At 41.8% G+C, this 19,418-nt stretch overlaps 1 protein-coding gene across 2 annotated transcripts in view; it reads left to right on the plus strand.

Moving 5' to 3' along the window:
- The window catches only part of HDC (histidine decarboxylase), a 107,027-nt gene that overhangs the window by 63,703 nt on the left and 23,906 nt on the right, over window positions 1-19,418 (plus strand). For both annotated transcript variants that reach the window (XM_069222549.1, XM_069222550.1), the window contains 3 exons: window positions 10,856-10,922; window positions 17,400-17,562; window positions 18,285-18,375. In XM_069222549.1, the coding sequence (XP_069078650.1) occupies window positions 10,856-10,922; window positions 17,400-17,562; window positions 18,285-18,375 (321 nt within the window). The remainder of the gene's footprint in view (window positions 1-10,855; window positions 10,923-17,399; window positions 17,563-18,284; window positions 18,376-19,418) is intronic.

The raw sequence follows: 19,418 nt of genomic DNA on the forward strand, positions 1-19,418 counted from the left end.
TATTTAAGAAGTAGGATATGTGTACTTAGGTTTTTACCTATCCTGACAGTGAAAAACCCCTAAATTCGTTTTTCACTGTAGCAAGACTATCTCTCCCATAGACTAACACTGGGCTACCTTATTACACTTAAGAAGTAATAACTTCAGTTTGTGATCACATAGAGAAATACATATTTCACTCATTTGAGTTACAATCAATTTAAAATCCTCATTAATGGCAGAGTTGGATTTTTACTTAATATTCTGAAAATGCAGCTTTTAGAAAGTTTAAATTTTTCTGCCTACACCAAAATTCCTGGGTCACTTTCCTGTGAATGGGCCTCCTGTGTTGTGTTGTGTATTCCTTCCAGATATGGAGACAAAACAGGGATACGTGTGGAGGGAGTGGGTCTTCCTGACAGGATAGCTGGGGAGGAGTTGTGGTTTGCCATGATAACACTTCAAATGACCCTACCTACTGCACATGCATTGGAACCTGACACAAGGCCTGCCCTTGCCTTTCCCCCCTAGACAGATTGGATCCAAACCTAGGGGTGGAAGAAGAACTGGCCATAACTAGTTGGGATGTAGGCAAAGGATTGTCCTCCATACAAAGGCTGGCACTGAATATAAGAATGACACTCTCAGAACCCCTCATCAGAACACTCTTGACCTGTGGGAGAATCAGAAGAAGGATGGCCCTCCTATCTACAGAAGGAAGACTGGACCTGCTTGCTTTGAACCCAGGATCCCCAGACGTGATATCCTGTTTCAGGTATAGGGACACAGCAAGCTTTCAGAAGCCTTCCCTGCAATTGCCCAGCTGACCAGCACCAACTGGAGCTGCCTGAATTCTGCTCCTGACCTCTGCTTAAGTGAGTCCTGATACCCATGAAGTTCCCACCAGGTCCTGGAAACGTGACTGGCATCAGACTGTTCTCCCCCTTTTTCAAAACCAAGCTCCAGGTAAAAATCCAGAGGTTTGGGGCTTTTTGCATCCATGATGTCAAGACACATGATATCAGGAGCAATCACTGCATCTCCTGCCAAAGTGAGCGCCTGATGCGACCTGCTCTTCATGCCAAACAACAACTACCCACGTCTCCTGCCAAGGCAAAGCTCCTGCGTTGACCTGCTCCTTGCATCAACAACAATCTCCTCATAGCTACTGCCAGTGTGAAGTTCTGGTTGCGGCTCCTCATGTGAACTTGGAGTTTGAGAAGGTAAACTCTTTGACGGGATGAACCTGGTCCCTGTATCTGCACCTCGCTCCAGGGTGGTTGGCCTGAATCCGTGACTTTGACCTGGTCGCGGACAACCACATACTGTAAGCAGGTGCTCTGTGCTTTTTGGTTCAATTTTCACCTAAACATTTTGTAGTTTTGGTGTCATTTTATTTATTGAATTTTGCTATATTGTTCTAAGTTCATCAGAGGTTTTCTTGAGTTGTAATTTCACTTTATTAATGTTTGAGCGCTGCATAAATATTTTATGCATTGCCTTCGAGTTAAGCTTTACTGCTTTTATGCCAAACTACCAGAGGGTAAAGCACAGGTTTATTTACTGACTTTTGTGTGTTAACCCTGACAAGGATTGTGTTTATTATTTGAGTGAGACTCACCCCTCTCAACTAATTACCCAATTTCTTACATGCATGCGCATAAGTACACTCAAACAAGAACTGGTTAATAATTACTTGGAAAGCAAGAGAGAGAGGAGAGATGATTTTAGAACCATCGCCCTGTAGTCCAGTTGGAACAATTTCCACCCGTCCTGAAAACTTCACAGATGAAATCCAGCTTTTATGAGGTAATCAAATGTAACTCTTTTAGAGTTCTCATTAGAACATATAGGGTTAACATTTCACAAACCCTCTTTGTCAGGAATGGGGTTATTAATTTTGGATGGCGGTACCCCATGCCAACTAAATAATACCACTCGGGTTGGCTCCAAACACAGTTGTAGCTGGTAGCTATGGGACAAGCAACAGGCAATTCCTAGAGAAATTAGTTTACCTACAATTTTAACACAAAGAACATAAGATAATAAACCAATGTAGAAAAGCAGAGAAAATGTAATGAACAATAAGACATCAGGATCATTTAAATAGGTAAAGGAAACCAGAGATATGATTTTTGAAAGTTTTAAAGCAAAAAGGACCAAGAAAAGTGGCAGTCGAATGTCACTATGGATGACTGCAACCTATGTGTGATTTCAGGTTAACAGCTACCGAGCAAAATTGAGTACATCACGCATGTCTCCCAATTCAAATGTTTTACCTTTAGACTTGCAGCCTTATTCAGAGTTTGCTAATGGGATACTCTATTTGCCACAAGTGCATTGTAGCCTCTGGCATGTGTAATACTGCAGTTTGGCTATACGCCACATTTTGAAGGAGTAACTCATCTTCCAAAATGTAGGTGTTAGACTCTGAAGTGGAAGTCAAACATTTCCAGCAGGGCAATGTCCAAGACTGCCTTCAGTGAGGATCCATCAAAGTTGGATAAGTTGTTGTCGAGCTCCAGCTGGAGACATTGGTTTTGCTGCCAAAAGCTCTGGGTGGAGCAAACCTGGATTATGTAACTGCTGTGGTTGCTTTACGGGTTAGCCTGATTTGCCACCTTGCTCTGTGGAAGGTTTTACCTTCAAACCTAGTTAGTTTTTAGAAAGACAAAATCCTCCAGCATGGCAAGCAAGAAACCTATAGTCAAATGTTCAAGTATATGTCTAAGCGACAATATACTTAATTAGTGAGGCAAAGCTTCATGATGGGACCAGATTTAGATAAGATCTAGACAGAGTGTGACTGATGTGTGGTGAACCAAACCAAGTTACTGTTGTACTCTGGTCACTCACAAAGTTCCTTCAGGCAGGAGCTTGTGGTAAACTTTGATGAAGACTCAGCATCTCTTACTTGACTTGATGAAAATTCTGATTGGAGCAGAAATGGTGGCACTTGCTATATTCTTTTCGGCCCCAGGATGTCCTGGGATTTGACCGAGGTATATGGGGTATCCAAAAAAGTTCTGAATGGCCTCGAGACTTGAGAAGAATTCTGCACATATATTATATTGTGAGTACATTTTGGTTTGTATAAAGCAATGGGGATTACAGGCCATTACCAATAATTATTCCAGGAATAACGATGATTCATGCCTGAAAAAAGATAAACTGTACACATGTGTAATACACATGCAATGCACTAAGACAGAAATGTTTAAATTACACATGCATAATCTCATAAAGTTCCTGAGCGTAGCCTGCTAGTAAGGCAGATGTGAAGGTAGTTTCAAGGGGTATATATAAATAATAAAAAGCGAGTACCATAACCGTGGTGAAGGGCTTCCACATGTTCTAATGGTTCACAAACAGTAACTTATAGAAGCAATCAATATGGTTCTGAAAATTCAGTCTCAGCTTGCTTAGGAACATCTTACTGACATCTAACACGGTTGTACTGTAGTAGGGACTTGAGATCAAGCTCTTTGGAGCTTCTTGCCGTACCTAGGATAAAAAGATCTAGAGGTAGGGGGCGGACTTCACCTGTTTAGTCCCTAAGTTGTGGAACTCTCTCTCGACTTACTTGAGAAGTGAAAATAATTATTTTTGTTTTTGTAAGCAATTAAAAACATAGATTTATCCCAAGTAAAACTGCATAGATCTCGCAGGCTTTCTTTAGCGCAGGGAGGGCTGGTTTTTGGGTAGCCATGTGCTTTATAAATCTGAAGTAATAATAATAATGATAATCATAATAATAATACTAAATATCGATATCAGCGATATCGTCATTTACATCTATTGGACCCATAATACCAACACTGTACTTAAAGAAGTTTAAACATAACTATACCCAAAATATAGATAACATTAACATAATTAAAAGAACCCAAATATAAAAAAATACAGATTTAAGAAACAGCAATATATTTTTAGAATGTTACATGAATTTAATTAAAATTAATTTTAAACTTAAAAAATGGGCGATTGTTTTGATAAATATAATATTGTAAAGTAACAACAATTGGGTTCATAATCTTATTATTATTTAAATAATTAAAATAAATTAATTACCTAATTATTCTATAAAAATATATTTGCATTGAAAAAATATATTTAAATTCACAAAAATATCTTACACGGCCAAAATACCGACTAAAATTAAATTGACACAATTTAATAAACCACCCTAGCAAAACCTAAAAATATCAAACAACCCAAATAAATAAAAAAGACTATCTATATGAAAAAAAATAATATTAAAATAATCAAATGTATTTCAATGAAATTAAAACAATACCCACCAAAATCTCCTCTAAAACCCAACAACCCAAAGAATAAGGAACATAAATAACATGTAAGATGTTAGCGTAAAGCACATCCAGAGCAGATCAAATTGTTCCAAAATAGTAAATGACCATCTAGTAAGTCCAGTTAATACACAAGTCCAGTAGTAAGACTGAATATTCCATAAAGAGCAGGCAGCCGACACATGTTTAATCTTTGACAACTTTTTTAAGGCTATATGCGAAGTAGCGGTAAGTGCCAAGCGTCAAGCGTAACCGAAGTACAGGGTAATGTAAACTAGGCAGTGTCCACAGTGTGTCTGCAGCAAAACAGAGCTGAAATCCAGGCTACCATACACGCACTACTTCTGGCAAACAAAGTGAGTAGTTTCAAAGGCGAAGTCAAAATTAATTGTTTGTAGGGGAGCCTTGATTACTCCCTCAAGTTCATCTGCAATATGCAGTAGAAATCAGACAGTGCAGGTAAAATGATATTAGAATATTAAATAAAAATTACCTAAACAAAATTAAACAAATATTTAAATTACATAATACAATTTTAAAAATATTACATTTGCAAATATATACATATTTTAAAGTATAATGGAATTAATTAGCCCCAAAATTACCAGCAACCCCCAAAATAAATACAAGTAATTAATTAAAAAAAATAATTCCACTGCATAAAATATATAATTCCATAATAAAAGTACAGCACTATAATACAGTTTAATATACTGCCCTCCCAAAACACTTAAACAAAAACCATGGCAATGAATAACATAATTACATTTGCATATGCATCAAAATAAATCAAAAAATAATTATTCCATTACATTATTTTGTTAAACTACCCACACAAATCCCCAACACAACCACAACCAGATCAATACATAACACTACTAAATCTTTAAAAATAATGCAACTAAAAAAGTCAATTATCTTTAAAAATACTATTATAAAAATAAACACAATTTAATATACTCCCCACCCTAATCTCAATATAACACCGAACAAAAAATACATTATTTAAAAGAATTCAGAGAAATAATGTGCATAAAAACACAAAGAAACTGAATATAAACTTACACACATTATATAGACATGATATATTTAAGTTATAACACATTTTAAAATGCAAACATTCAAATAAACACTAAGAATTACCTATAAATAATTTCACTTCAAAACAATATTATTTTATAACAATATTTAAGATATTTAAAGGTTCAATATTATGTACAAAATCAATACACTTACCAAAGATAATACTTAACTCAATATAATTATACTAACGATATTCTGACATTGATATGTAGTACCATCAATATTCTGACTCTGATATTTAGAGTGCACACCTCTAACTAGAAAAAGCCTAATGTGGACTACAAGTGGAGTGGAGTGAGCCGATCAATTCATGCATCACAAGATGTGTGGAGTAAGAAGTGACACGTATAGAAACATTATTTTTTTTATATTGAAGAAGAAATTAGAAGATTGCTTTGGTCATTTGCTAACCCTGTGCCCATTTCAATTACACAATATGGAATACAGATATAGATATACATTACCTTTTTTGTGACAAACATGCATTTTTGTTTGTGGCATATTTAATATAGCTATGTTTCCATAATGTGCAAGCTGAAATGTTAGTAACTGGGTTGAAGGATGTAATTTTACCCATGTTAATGCTTCTCTTTATGAATCAGCCCCTCACTATTTTACATCTTGCCTATCAACTTTTATTTGTGCTTTTTGCAGTGAATGGACAAAATCTTTGTTTCCACTTCTTCAGGAAAGTATCATAACTGACCTGCACACCAGAAATAAAACCATTTTCAGCAGTAAATATATGTTCATGACTGAAATGACTACATTTACATCTGACCAGCATCCACAAAAGGATATCTGGAACACATAGCTGCTCAGCAGTAACCACCACATAAAGAGTGAACAGGGGATAAATCGAGGTGTAATTCACCTTGAAAGTTTTTGGATGGCCACAAAAACTAGTGAGTTTATGGACAATCACAAACTGCTGTATGTCCTTCCCAACTTAGAAAGTGCCAGACATTTACTCCATCAAAGGGCTGTAATAAATCTCTTTCTTAGGTGTGAAAAGGCAAGAACTGCCTCAACACTGAGGACTCTGGGGTGTGGGGGTCAAAGATCTTTCATCTGCCTCTTTGTTTTAATGCAGCACCAAATAAGGGTACTGCAGTAAGGCTGAGGTATCTGACCCTATCCAGTGGGCGTTATTTGCATAACTTGCCATGCCATGCCATTGAGGTGTATGGTATCAGCTTCTCACAATCCTTATTAGACCTAGAGCATGTCAAATTCATGAGTTGTATGGTGTCATTATGAGTTTGGGGACGGGAAGATTCGTCCACCAACCTTTTGACGGGGAGGTTGCTGCCCTGCTGACTAGCTCCCTGTTGGGCCCATTACAACTTTCCAGCTGGGCTGATGGTTGTTTCTGACCATCAGCCCAGCGGGAAAGTGGCGGCAGCATTGTCGCTGGCTCGTAATCAAGCCGGCAACAATGCTGCCGATGCAGGCGGCACCCTTGCAATGCTCACTGTCTGCCTCGCACTACTCAGTGTCTGCGCAGCAGACAGTGAGCATTGCGAGAGTGCTGGGCAGGGGGACTGCTGCCCATGCCAAGTACATGGGCAGTGCAGGGGCCCCCCGTTGGCCCCCTGCACCTGTTCTCCGCCAGCCTTTCCATGGCGGTAATACCCCCATGAAAATGCTGGAGAACCAGGTCATGATCAACAGGGCAGCGCTGCATGCAGCGCTCCCCTAGCTGATTCTGACCTCTGTCACCATCAGTCCGTCGGGATCACCGATCCCGGAGATGATGGGGGTACCCTGCCATTCTGACCACCAGGTTTGTAATGTAGCTGTGGGACTGCCACAGCTGCATAGGTACTGACCGCCACTGCGGTCTCAAGACTGCCAGTCTCATAAGCAGGCCCTTAGGCCCTAATTATGAGTTTGCAGGAGTTTGGCGGGTGGCCTTTCCTGCTCACCAGTCAGGAGACTGCCAGTGTGGTCTCCTTCTGGCCGACCCTATTATGAGTTTCCCCCTTGGTCAGCAGGCGGAAACACAGTTTCCACCCGCTGACCCAGCAGGAAACGCACAACAACATTGACGCCGGCTCATAATAGAGCTGGCAGCCATGCTGTTGTGTGTCGGTGCACCAGCACCCATCGTGCAAATCAGTGTCTGCAAAGCAGACATTGATTTGCCTGGCGGGACTGGCCAGTGGGGCCCCTTCACTGCCCATGCCAAGTGCCCCTGGATCCCTCCGCACCCTGTCTCCGCCAGCCTGCAAATTGCGGTGAAACCACCATGTAAATGCCAGCAAAGAGAGGGGTCGTAAACTCCAGGGCAGGGCTGCTTGCAGCTCTGCCCTGATGGATTGGGACCGTTGGCACCGCCAGGCTGTCAGGAGGCTGGAAAGAGGCAGTGCGACAGTCCAACCGCGGCGGTAACTCCACAGTCGTAATGTCACGGACGGACCGCTGCTTCGGCAGTGTTCCGTCAGCAACCATGACCCTTGCAGTCTAGAGACCAACAGGGTCATAATGAGTACCTTAGTCTTTTAACTTGCATATCGAGTGGTTGGATGTTTACCACTTCATTAGTGTCTGGTAGGTCTTCCTAAGGGGAGGGATATGAAGAGGCAGTAGGTCAAGAAGAAAGAGAGGTGGCCATGCAAATATCTGGAAATGCCCAAAAGGATGTAACTTAGCGAAGGTATTTCCTATCCTGTAAGCACACTGAAACCTGCTCTTGCAAAAGACGTGTTAGAAATGGGGTCTGTAGTTGGCAGAGGTATTGACCTTTGTCCAAATAGGGACCACAATCCTGGTCAGGGTAAGTTACACACAATCCAAATTGTCCTGTGCCCACCCTCTGGTAGCTTGGCACTGAGCAGTCAGGCTTAACTTAGAAGATAATGTGTAAAGAATTTGTGCAAAAAAACGTACACTAACCCAGCGAAAACACCACAAAAATACACCACACAGGTTGAGAGAAATATAGGATAGTTATCTGGTTAAATTAATGTCAAAACGACAAAGATTCAATAAGTACAAGTTAGGATATCACTTTTGCAATATTAAATCTTAGAAATCAACAGTTGTCTCTTGTTTGCACAAAGTACCTGGTTTGTGTCAAAATTACCACTCACAGAGACCGCAGAGGAGATGCTTGGAAAAATACGGTGTGCGTCGGATTTTCCGATGTGGCACAGACAATGTGTTGTTCCTTTCCATGCTGCAAGGTTTTTTTTTGTCGAATTCCGGCACGCAGACTTGGTTCCTCACTGCGATGAGGGGATCTTTGGATGCCCAGGGACGATGCAGGAAAAATCCTGGGCGTGCAGGAAGAAGTCACATGCGTTGCATCGATCTGGTAGGCAATACTTGGACTTTTCTGTCGCATGGCAGGCGCTGTATCGATTCTTCACTCAGAAAGTCGGGCTGCGTTGTTCCAGCTCGGTTGTGTGTCAATCCAGTAGGGCCGCGCATCAAATTTCCAGTAGCAATGCAGGCGCTGCATCAATCTTTACTCGGGAAGTCGCATTGCGTTGTCCCGGTTCGGCTGTGCAGTGACTTTCTCATTGCAGGGCAGGCTGTGCATCAGTTTTCGGCGCACAAGGAGTTTTCTTGAAGAGCTGAAGTCTTTTTGGCCCTGAGACTTCAGAAAACAGGAGGCAAGCTCAATCCAAGCCCTTGGAGAGCACTTCTGAGCAAAGTCAGAAGGCAGCAGGGCAGCAGTCCTTCACAGCAAAGTAGTCCGAATTAATCCTTTGGGCAGCCAGGGAGTTCCTCTTGACAGGTTGCAGGTTCAGGTACAATGGTGGGGTCAGGGATCCAGTTTATATAGCCAAAAATGCCTTTGAAGTGGGTGATTTTGAAGTGCACAAGGTCCCCTTTCAGTACAGGTTTGTCTGCCATGGTATCAGTAGGGGGTTTGGTAGTCCATTGTGTGAGGGCAGGCCCTCCACTCTCCAAGCCCAGGAAGACCCATTCAGTGTGCAGATGAATGCAGGTGAGAATGAGTATCCTGTGTTTGTGGTTGTCTGGGTAAAATGCACAAGGGAGCTGTCAACGGGCCCAGACGAGATGTGGATTGGAGACAGGCTGTAAGGCGCAGATAGATTTTAAGTAAAGAGAAATGTTCACTTTCTAAAAGTGGCATTTCTAAAATAGTAATATAAAATCCAACCTCACCAATAAGCAGGATTTTGTATTACCATTCTGGCTATACTAAATATGACCTGGTTACCCCTTTCTGATTAGAGTCTACTACTCAAACAGTATAAGAGGGTAGCCTTAATGTTATCGTATGAAAGGAGCAGGCCCTACAGTAGTGGAAAACCAATTTAGGAGTTTTCCACTACCAGGACATATAAACCACACATGTACATTTCCTGCCTTTTAACTACATAGCACCTAGGGCCTACCTTGGGGTAACTTATATGTAGATAAGGGGGAGTTTAGAGCTTGACAAGTACTTTTAAATGCCAAGTCGAAGTGGGAGAGAATCTGCACACACAGGCCTTGCAATGGCAGGCCTGAGACATGGTTAAGGGGCTACTTATATGGGTGGCGCAACCAGTGCTGTAGGCCAAATTGTAGTATTCAATTTACAGGCCCTGGGCACATGTAGAGCACTTAACTAGGGACTTACAAGTAAATCAAATATGCCAACTGGGTATGAACCAATGATACTATGCTTAAGGGAGAGAGCATATGCACTTTCACTGGTTAGCAGTGGTAAAGTGCGCAGAATCCTAAAACCAGTACAAACAGTATCAGAAAAGTGGAAGGACGCAGGCAAAAAGTTAAGGAATGTCCACTCTAAGGCTATCAGGTCTAACAGACGGGCATAAGTGTGTTTCTAAGATGAGAAAGAAAAGGAAACCCCTACATATTTTAGAGCACTGTTAGGAAATGGGGTTTTCTACTGCAAAAACTATTTTCCTTGTGGAGAAAGTGGGTTTTACAGAACAGGTCAAAATGCACATTACGTTCATTACTTAATACAATTACAGTTAGGGCTCAGTGGATTAGGAAGGTGGCCACTCAATCTCAGAAATATATAAATATGTTGGACATTTCTAAGTGTAACCACATTAGAATTCTCCAAATTCCTAAATGTAAGTCTGCTTTCGTAGATTTTTGTAAAATAACCTTGATATCATTATCATTGTGTCGTTAAATGTGTTTGCAAAAATTCTCATTTGATGTCTTGGTTTCTCCTATGGTTTCTTCAAAACGTTTGATATGCCATTGTTCAAGTGATGTTAACCATAGAAAATTGTTATGGATTATATAATCTGCATTTTATAACAGTAATGCTAATTGCAATAGTTGTACAAGTTTAAATAGGTTTAAAAATAATTTGATAATTCCAGAAATTCAAAAATCTTTGGTGTTAGCACATGTAGTACACATTGTACAATGACAAAATGTAAGCGTTTTATGAAAAGCTATTTTTGGAAAACGTAAAGAATGCTGTGCCTATTGTAGATTTAATGTTAGTGCTATTCACATAAAGCTTTTACTGTTTGTAGGTTTGTGCAACTTTGGGTACCACTGGGGTCTGTGCCTTTGACTGTCTTATTGAACTAGGACCAATTTGTAAGTATAAGAAACAAACAAATAATAATGAATGTAATATAGTGTTAAAGTCTCCACCCACACAATCAAAGTCTATAACAATAGGTACGTTAATGGTTTTATCATCCTTGAAATAATGAAACATTATACAATTTAGTTTTACAATATAATCCTCTAAAATGTTTCTTCTATTCCTGAATATGAATTCACAAAGAAGCTTCTCAATTGAATCACAATTTTATATCCAATTAAATAGTAATATCAATGTAATAATGAAATTCAGTGTGTAATAACAGGTCCATTATCCCTGCTCTCCACCCATAATCGCTTGCTCTGTCTCTTCTGAGGTTGAGCCATTGCTTCTCTGGATTCTATTGCTTGAGGAAGGAGGCTACGGCTTGTTTAGACAAAGTTATGTTCAATGCTCCGTACTATATTAAAACTTTAGATTCTCAAACTTTGGCCATGACCTTGAGCTCTAAGAGGATTTCTATTAACAGAAACAGGAATTATATCTCACAACTTGTTCAAATACTATTGTCTATAGACCACCACACTTGCGATGGCGGGACTGCTGTCAATGCGGCGGTCTGACTGCCACATTAAAACCCTGGCGGTCTGACAGTTGAATGGTGCCTGGACCATCTCCTTTCCATTCCGGTCAATATTTCAGCTCTGGTTCTGTCATCAAGTTCCGATGTGCTTCTGCCTCACTCCTCTCTTCTGTTACTGTGTTGGTCTTGCCACCCCCGTTCCTCTGGCATTTTCCCCTTTGCTCCTTCTTTAGCCGGTGCTCTGTCTTCTGTCTTCTGCCACGCCCTCTTGAAGTCTTGCCTCTTTCCCAAATGCTGCTGCCACCACTCATCCTCCTTGTTTCCTTCCTACAGGTGACCCAGACATATCCTCCTCTCCACTTCTGGGCAATCTTGTATCATTTTCCACTAGACCGCTCACCTCTCGGTCTTTCTTCTGTTACCCACTTACCATCTGGGAAATGTTGGGTCCATATCCCATGCCCCACTCCCTGTCACAAGCAGATTTTTATTATACAGTGTTAATGGTTATAGAGAGGTATTTTGTTACATGGAACCCCACAGGTTACTGTAGCATGCAAAGGTTGCGGTGTTGGTCAACATGTCTTGCAAACCCATGAGGTTGAAGGTTTGCAATGTGATAATCCTTGTTAGGGCCCTTTGAGAGGGGTGCATTTGTTCTGTAAACAGTAATTGTGCACATACTTGTATAGTTACCAGTTTATTCACAATATAATAAGACTGAGCAATTTATGATAAAAGCTTGATTGGTTCATGGGACAAATTATGTTAGATATCCTTGTTCTGGTCTGTTTCCTACAAAACGATATGACAAAGACACTAGGCCTTGTGTAATTATTGTGAAAAGCATTTTCTCTATAAGGACATGGAAATCCTTTAAGGTGATGAATGGAATGCTTGACTTAATCTCAGCCACTGGCAATATCCTGGGCCGCATGCTAATCCATTGTTTTTTTGCCCACCATGCCACCCCAGTTTGGACCCAGCCATATCCAAATCAGTCCTGACCTTGCTCCCCATGGGATTAGTGCAGTACAGATTTCTAGGCCAGATTCCCCCTGGACCAGAAACAAGCATCCTGGGACCGGTTTCAGGGTATCGCCCTTTATTAGCCAGGCTAGCTTGAATCCAGTGGCACAGTGTGCCAGGGACCCACGTCTGGGCATACCTGGAGCACTTAGGGCAGCAAATGCAAAAACAACAAGGTGATGGATGGAATGCTTGAATTAATCTCAGCGACTGGTAATCGCTCAGGGCCGCATCCCAAACCATTGTTTTTTTTACCCACCATGCCACACCAGTTTGGACCCAGCCATGTGCATATGTACCCTCTACATGTACTGCTGATTTCCCCACATATTTAATCAGTAATTGCATCTTATGTCACACATCATTGACAATATCATTGCAACATTTGCAGTAAAATTAATGACCTGCATGGCAGAGGCATGAGTTATACAGTCAGTGAAAAAAACAAAGGTCAAAGTGAGGTTATAGCTAAGTGAAAATATGAATTAGGAATATTCACCAACCATATTTTACTGAACTAACTATAACTTACCCCCCTCCACCTGGCATGACATCTCAAATTACATCAGTTGATGTCATAAGTGATGTTGTCAATGATGTCATTGAACATGTCATGAGTGATGTAATATGTGATGTCATAAGCATTACATGGCAGAACACAAGTTACAATTAGCTCAGTAAACTTTAACTGCTGAATTTCAGGGTTTTTTAACTTTAAAATGATAATCTGTAACTGACATTTTTACCTAAATAATACGTCACTTTAACCTTTCGTTTTTCCATTGAACGTTCACGTTTTTTAACATAAAATACAATATTATTACCAGACCTAACTATAAAGTTACTTTATTTAACCTTTGTTTTTTTCTGTGAATTTCTAGTTTAAAAAAATATATAAAGTAACAAATTATTAACGACCTTAACTATAATGTCAGTTTAACTTTTAGTTTTTTCAGTGAATTTCTAAGGTTTTTTTTAGCATAAAATATTACTAACATACCTGAATGTACGTAGTAGGCCCTTGGCTACTTAAGGAGGCTTCAGTATGTGGATGGAGTAACCTTTTGGGGAAGCCTCTGCATATTAGTGGCTTACCCACCTAACTGGGCTTGGGTATCTTGGGTGAGTAAGCTCTCCGTGAAGAACAGCCCAGAAAGAGCTGGCTGCGTATCATGTGTGCTTGCCCACCTAATGGGGCTTGGTTGCTTGTAGAGTGGGCTCTATGCACAGTATACTCAGTGAATGCAGGCTTTGAATTTCTGCATTTTTTAAGCGCACTCACAAAAATTCAGTTAAAGTGTAGTTAGAGTAATCTATTAAAAATGAAAAAAACAGAAATTTCTAAATTATTTATGTATTTCATATTTTAATAGCACAAACCCAGCCAAACGGTAGCAGAACTGTGTGCTATGTCAAAGACAAGCTTAAAGTTAACAAGTATTAGTAGAACTAGCTGGGTTGTGGGTGGTTAATGCATTGGGATGCAGTGTTCTTTAAACGGGTGAGTCTTCAACTCTTTCCTAAATTGCAGCAGCATTGGGCCCATCCTGATGGATACATAGATGTTATTCCATATCCTAGGCACATAGAGGGCAAAGGCTTGTTGTCCTGTTTTTTTTTTCTTTTTCACACTCTAGTCTGCAGTCTGATGGTGTCATGGCTGCAGGTGTGCCGAGAATCACCAGAGATGGTAAACTTGTCTACAGGATACGTGGGGGTCTTGGTTGTGATGGCTTTGTGAATGATGCATTTGGTGTGGAATCTGAGAGGCCATGGAGTAAAGCATTACCACCATCCAGATGCGAGTGTCTTAGGAAATCAACTGTACTGAAGTCATCTTCTGGAAAAAATGGTTTGGGTTTCTTTAGAAGAGAGACCTGTCCCAGGCCGCCTTTGCATTTTTTTATTTTTTATTTTTTGCAAATGTGTCCCTCGAGGGTGAAGTTGGTGTCAAGGGAGAAGCCAAGTGCCATGACATTTGGTGAGACTTGTGGTTGTGGTTCAGAGAAATCAAGGTTCAGATGATTGAGCCAGAGTTGTATTGTATTTTGTTTTTTCCATGGCAAATCTCAAGATTACTCTCTTGGTTAGGTTGAACTTTTGGTATATGCTGGACATTCAGGCCTGAAAGATGTGCAAGCAGTGTTTGAGGATTTGGATGTATAAAGCAGAAGAGACTTTCAAGTCGATTGATGTACCATTAGTATATTGCTAAATTAAATGCTGACGCTTTTTTCTGTGAGTAGAGCACCATTTGACTTCACACAATGGTTGAAGACGACAAGAGACAGTATGGAACCCATGAGGACCCCACACAATGGGGATCTTTAGTGATCTGGAGGTGCCCATGTGAGCAAACTGGTGTCTGTTGGAGAGGTAGGAGGAGTACCAGTGAAGGACATAGGTTGGATGGTCAACTGTGTTGAAGGCAGCTGAAAGGTCCAGCATTAACAGGAGGCAATAACTTCATCTGTGGTCAAAGGGGCATCTCTACGATATGTATTTGTTACTTGCACAACTGCCATGCAAACAATACTTCACTTACCACATGCAATGCTTATGCCACGTGCAGTGGTCAGCTGGGCCATCTTAAAAATCAGAAGTCACTCTGATTTTATGTTCCTGAAGCAGACAAACAGGAGGCCAACCATTTGTCCCTTGAAGAGCAGTTCCAGGGTCTGGGGACCAGCAGTAGTCATTTGGTCCTTGAGTAAATATTCTTCTTCCACCAGGAGTCACAAATCTTCTTTCTTGTAGAAGGGCCTTGTTCTTCAGGTGGTGTCTTTGACAGGTCTGAGGGCGTGGTGGTTTAGGTGCAAGATGTATCCACTGCACTAGCCAGTGATTGGAGAAATTCTGCCTCCCAGCCCTAAGTATTTTAGCACAGTCCCCAACCTCATTTTTGCAGCCTTTCATATTTGCTGTACTGAAAAATGACCCACGAGCCCTTGTTTTAATATGGCAGAACCAGGCAGGCCTGTGTAGCTCCTTAGCCACTCCCCTCTGAAGATAAGTTATGCTCCTACCTGACAGAATCCAGCATGTCTCTCTCACCCACAGCAACTGGAGCTTGACCGGACTGCTAATCACTGCTACATGATCACAGTTAACACCGTCCTGTCCTTTCTGGTCTCAGAGGTCGGTCATTGTAGTCTAAGCCAGGTTTATTAATATTTCCAGACAAGAATGTGTAGTTCAGGTTTGGAGGTATGATGAGGGATAGAACTGGTTTTATGCTGGTTCTGCTTCAGGCAGGTTAAAGTATATTTTTATGAAGTTATCTCTAATCCGCTTTTGAACCTTGGAACGACTTCTCTATTATTTTCCCAAGCAGAGATGTAGAATTTAATATTTTAATTGCACATAGACCTCTTGTATGGAAAATGGAGATGAACCTACAAAGTGAAACAGCTTTTAGGCCTTCGGACATGGTGAGGGCACACTTTTTGAATATATATTGTGCCAATTTTTTTATATTAGGCACCCTGTCATGTGGGCCTACGAGGTGCAATTTAGGGGTGACTTATTAAATACCTAATTTCTTCTTGGAAAGTTTTAGGGTAAGCCATTAGGCAAGGTTGAGAAGAGTCCTAAAAACACAATTGCCCCATCCAATTTCCATATGGATTTTTGAACAGCACGACACAACACAATTACATCAAATTTGGGAGATAGCTAGATCCATATGCAGACAGCAAGCTGTTTCTGATTTAGTGTAAATTCGTTCAGTAGTTTCTGAATGGCTGTGGACCTTTTTCAGAGGAAGCACTGTGATTGGCTGGCCATAGAATGAAAAGAAATGTTGCGGCAGCCATTATAGAATTCAGGGACTTGATCTCCTGTCCTGAAAAGGTTTTTGCAAAAGGAGATAATTGTACAGGGTAGGAATACCTATCCTCCAACCCTTGACCCCAGATCTTAGGTCCAGTGGGACTCCCAAGGGACTAGAAAAATGAATTCCAAAATAATATGGGGTGAGTGTCCAATGTGCGTTAGCTGCACATGAGGGATGGGTGCAGGGCCTGGCCCCTAGCAACACCGTGTGCCCAACTCCATGCCGTGTATGGCGAAAGGCCACCTGCGGGGGGTGGGTACGTTAATAACATAACATCTTACTTTACAAAAAAGAAACCCTCGATATTCACTCAAAGAATCAAAGGTTGAAGTGACGTTATAGTTAGGTATGGGAATAATATAGTACTTTTTGCGTTAAAAAGTCACTGAAAAAAACAAAGGTTTGAGTGACATTATATTTAGGTGAAAATGTCAGTTAAAATGTAACATTTTGAACTAAAAAAACACTGATATTTATCAGGAATAGTTTATTGAGCTAACTAGAACTTGTGCCCCCCAACATGATCTCACATATTTCATCTCTCACGAAATGTTCAGTGACATCACTGATGTTATCACTGATTACATCATGCAAATAATTATTGTGACACTTTCGTGCTGTTAGTGCACCCGGTTTCCCTGAATTTACCATCCAACCTGAAAGTCCTGGCACCCTTCCTATTGCCTGCACAAAAACAGTTACGCAATTTTAGTCGAATGCACTTCCTTAGACACAGTTCTGTCTACCTGGAAGTTCTTGTGTAGGTTGATGAACTTTATATTTTTTCTGAGAGTAAGAAAACCTCACCGATGGAAAGTAACAAAGGAAATACTACAATTAATGCTGACCTATCCCTTTTTAATTTCTGAGCTGCTCAACCAATAGTTGCCCTTACAGAGAGATGATTTTTTGTTGGTAACTTTAGAAAGGACTGTTTCTTTTTGGTTAAGACATAAGCCCATTATAAAGATGAAGTGAAATAAATGTATCTTTAGCTATGTACTCAGTAGTAAGTGACAGCCTAATAGATACATTTTTAAGTCAGGAAAATAAAGTTATCAATATGTTTCATTCCATTAGGTGCCAGTGAAGGACTCTGGCTTCATATTGATGCTGCGTATGCAGGAACAGCCTTTGTGTGCCCAGAATTCAGACAGTTTCTAAATGGAGTTGAACATGCAGATTCCTTTACCTTTAATCCTTCCAAGTGGATGATGGTTCACTTTGACTGCACTGCCTTCTGGTGAGAGCACTGAGAATACTAACGATTAGTCAGCAGAAGAAATATAGGCGGTCATTCTGACCCTGGCGGTCAAAGACCGCCAGGGCGGAGGACCGCGGGAGCACCGCCGACAGGCCGGCGGTGCTCCAATGGGGATTCCGACCGCGGCGGTAAAGCCGCGGTCGGACCGGCAACACTGGCGGTCTCCCGCCAGTGTCCCGCCGCCCCATTGAATCCTCCAAGGCGGCGCAGCTTGCTGCGCCGCCGAGGGGATTCCGACCCCCCCTACCGCCATCCAGATCCCGGCGGTCCGACCGCCGGGAACCGGATGGCGGTAGGGGGGGTCGCGGGGCCCCTGGGGGCCCCTGCAGTGCCCATGCCAGTGGCATGGGCACTGCAGGGGCCCCCGTAAGAGGGCCCCTACAAGTATTTCACTGTCTGCTGCGCAGACAGTGAAATACGCGACGGGTGCAACTGCACCCGTCGCACAGCTTTCACTCCGCCGGCTCGATTCCGAGCCGGCTTCATCGTGGAAGCCTCTTTCCCGCTGGGCTGGCGGGCGGCCTGAAGGCGGCCGCCCGCCAGCCCAGCGGGAATGTCAGAATTACCGCCGCGGTCTTTCGACCGCGGAACGGTAACCTGACGGCGGGACTTTGGCGGGCGGCCTCCGCCGCCCGCCAAGGTCAGAATGAGGGCCATAGTCTCCTATGATTTTCTGACACATTTATTGTTTACTCCAACAGGGTCAGAGACAAATACAAACTACAACAGACCTTTACTGTCAACCCCATCTACCTAAGGCATGCAAACTCAGGAGCTGCCACTGATTACATGGTAAGTGCTTATTCCACATTCCTTGACTAGGGTTGGGCAATTATACTTTTTAAATCCGTTGTAAGAGGACGTGGATCACAAGGGGATCTGCTCCTCCTTGCTGCACACTAAAACCCCCCCACAAAAAATACCGGATGATATCTTGCAGTTACCCAGGAGCTGATGCAAGATTGCTGGCCCACTGTGAAATGTGGTCAGTCCTTGTCACAGCTATTCTGATTTGCTGGGGGCTGCCTTTCAGAATCTTTATAACACAGAACCCTATTCTCAGACCTGCCAACTCACATGGTGGCACCGTGTGACACACCAAATCAGCTACCTTCACACAGTCTCCTGGTGCCAATATCATGATACCCCTGCAGAGAATGATCTTCATTTCCTTTGTCAATGCTCTGTACAGCTGATGTCGCTGGGGTGTTTAGCAACCTGCCCAGACATCAGCACCACCTTACAGGTTTTTGTTCTTTTTGGGGAGGACAGTGTTCAGAAGACAGCCACGCCCTTTTTCAATTAACCTGGCTCCTCAGAAGCACTTCATGTTCAGTAAGATACTGAAAGGCTCAGGTTCTTGTCCCCTATCTAGACCCCTTCCCCTCTGAGACCCCTCTTCCATCTTTCACATGGTGACAATTTCTTTTAAAACTGGCAGGTCAGTATTTTGAGCAGTTGATTTACCATGGTGGTTTTTCTGTAAACATTTTCACCCATGACATTTTGCTTTGAATGTGTTTGCTTCAATTTCTTGACATATATCTGTCCATATTAGTCTAAGTATTGGGTGTTGTAGGAAGCTGGCCTGGTGTGGTGGGTACCTAAGGTACTTACACCTTATACCAGGTCCAGGTAACCCCTATTAGTGTAGAACAGGCAGTGTCTAGAAGTCAGGCTCTCTAGAGGTAGCTGTGGATGAGCAGCCAAGGCTTATCTAGGAGACATGCAAAGCTCATGCAGTACCACTGCACGAAGAGGTCTTGGGTGAGCTATGCAGGTTCCCTTGAACAGATCTTTATGTTGAAACCAGCCCTGTTTCACTTAAAATGCAC

Source organism: Pleurodeles waltl, chromosome 3_1 (genome assembly GCF_031143425.1).
Source record: "Pleurodeles waltl isolate 20211129_DDA chromosome 3_1, aPleWal1.hap1.20221129, whole genome shotgun sequence".
In the NCBI taxonomy this organism is placed as follows: domain Eukaryota; kingdom Metazoa; phylum Chordata; class Amphibia; order Caudata; family Salamandridae; genus Pleurodeles; species Pleurodeles waltl.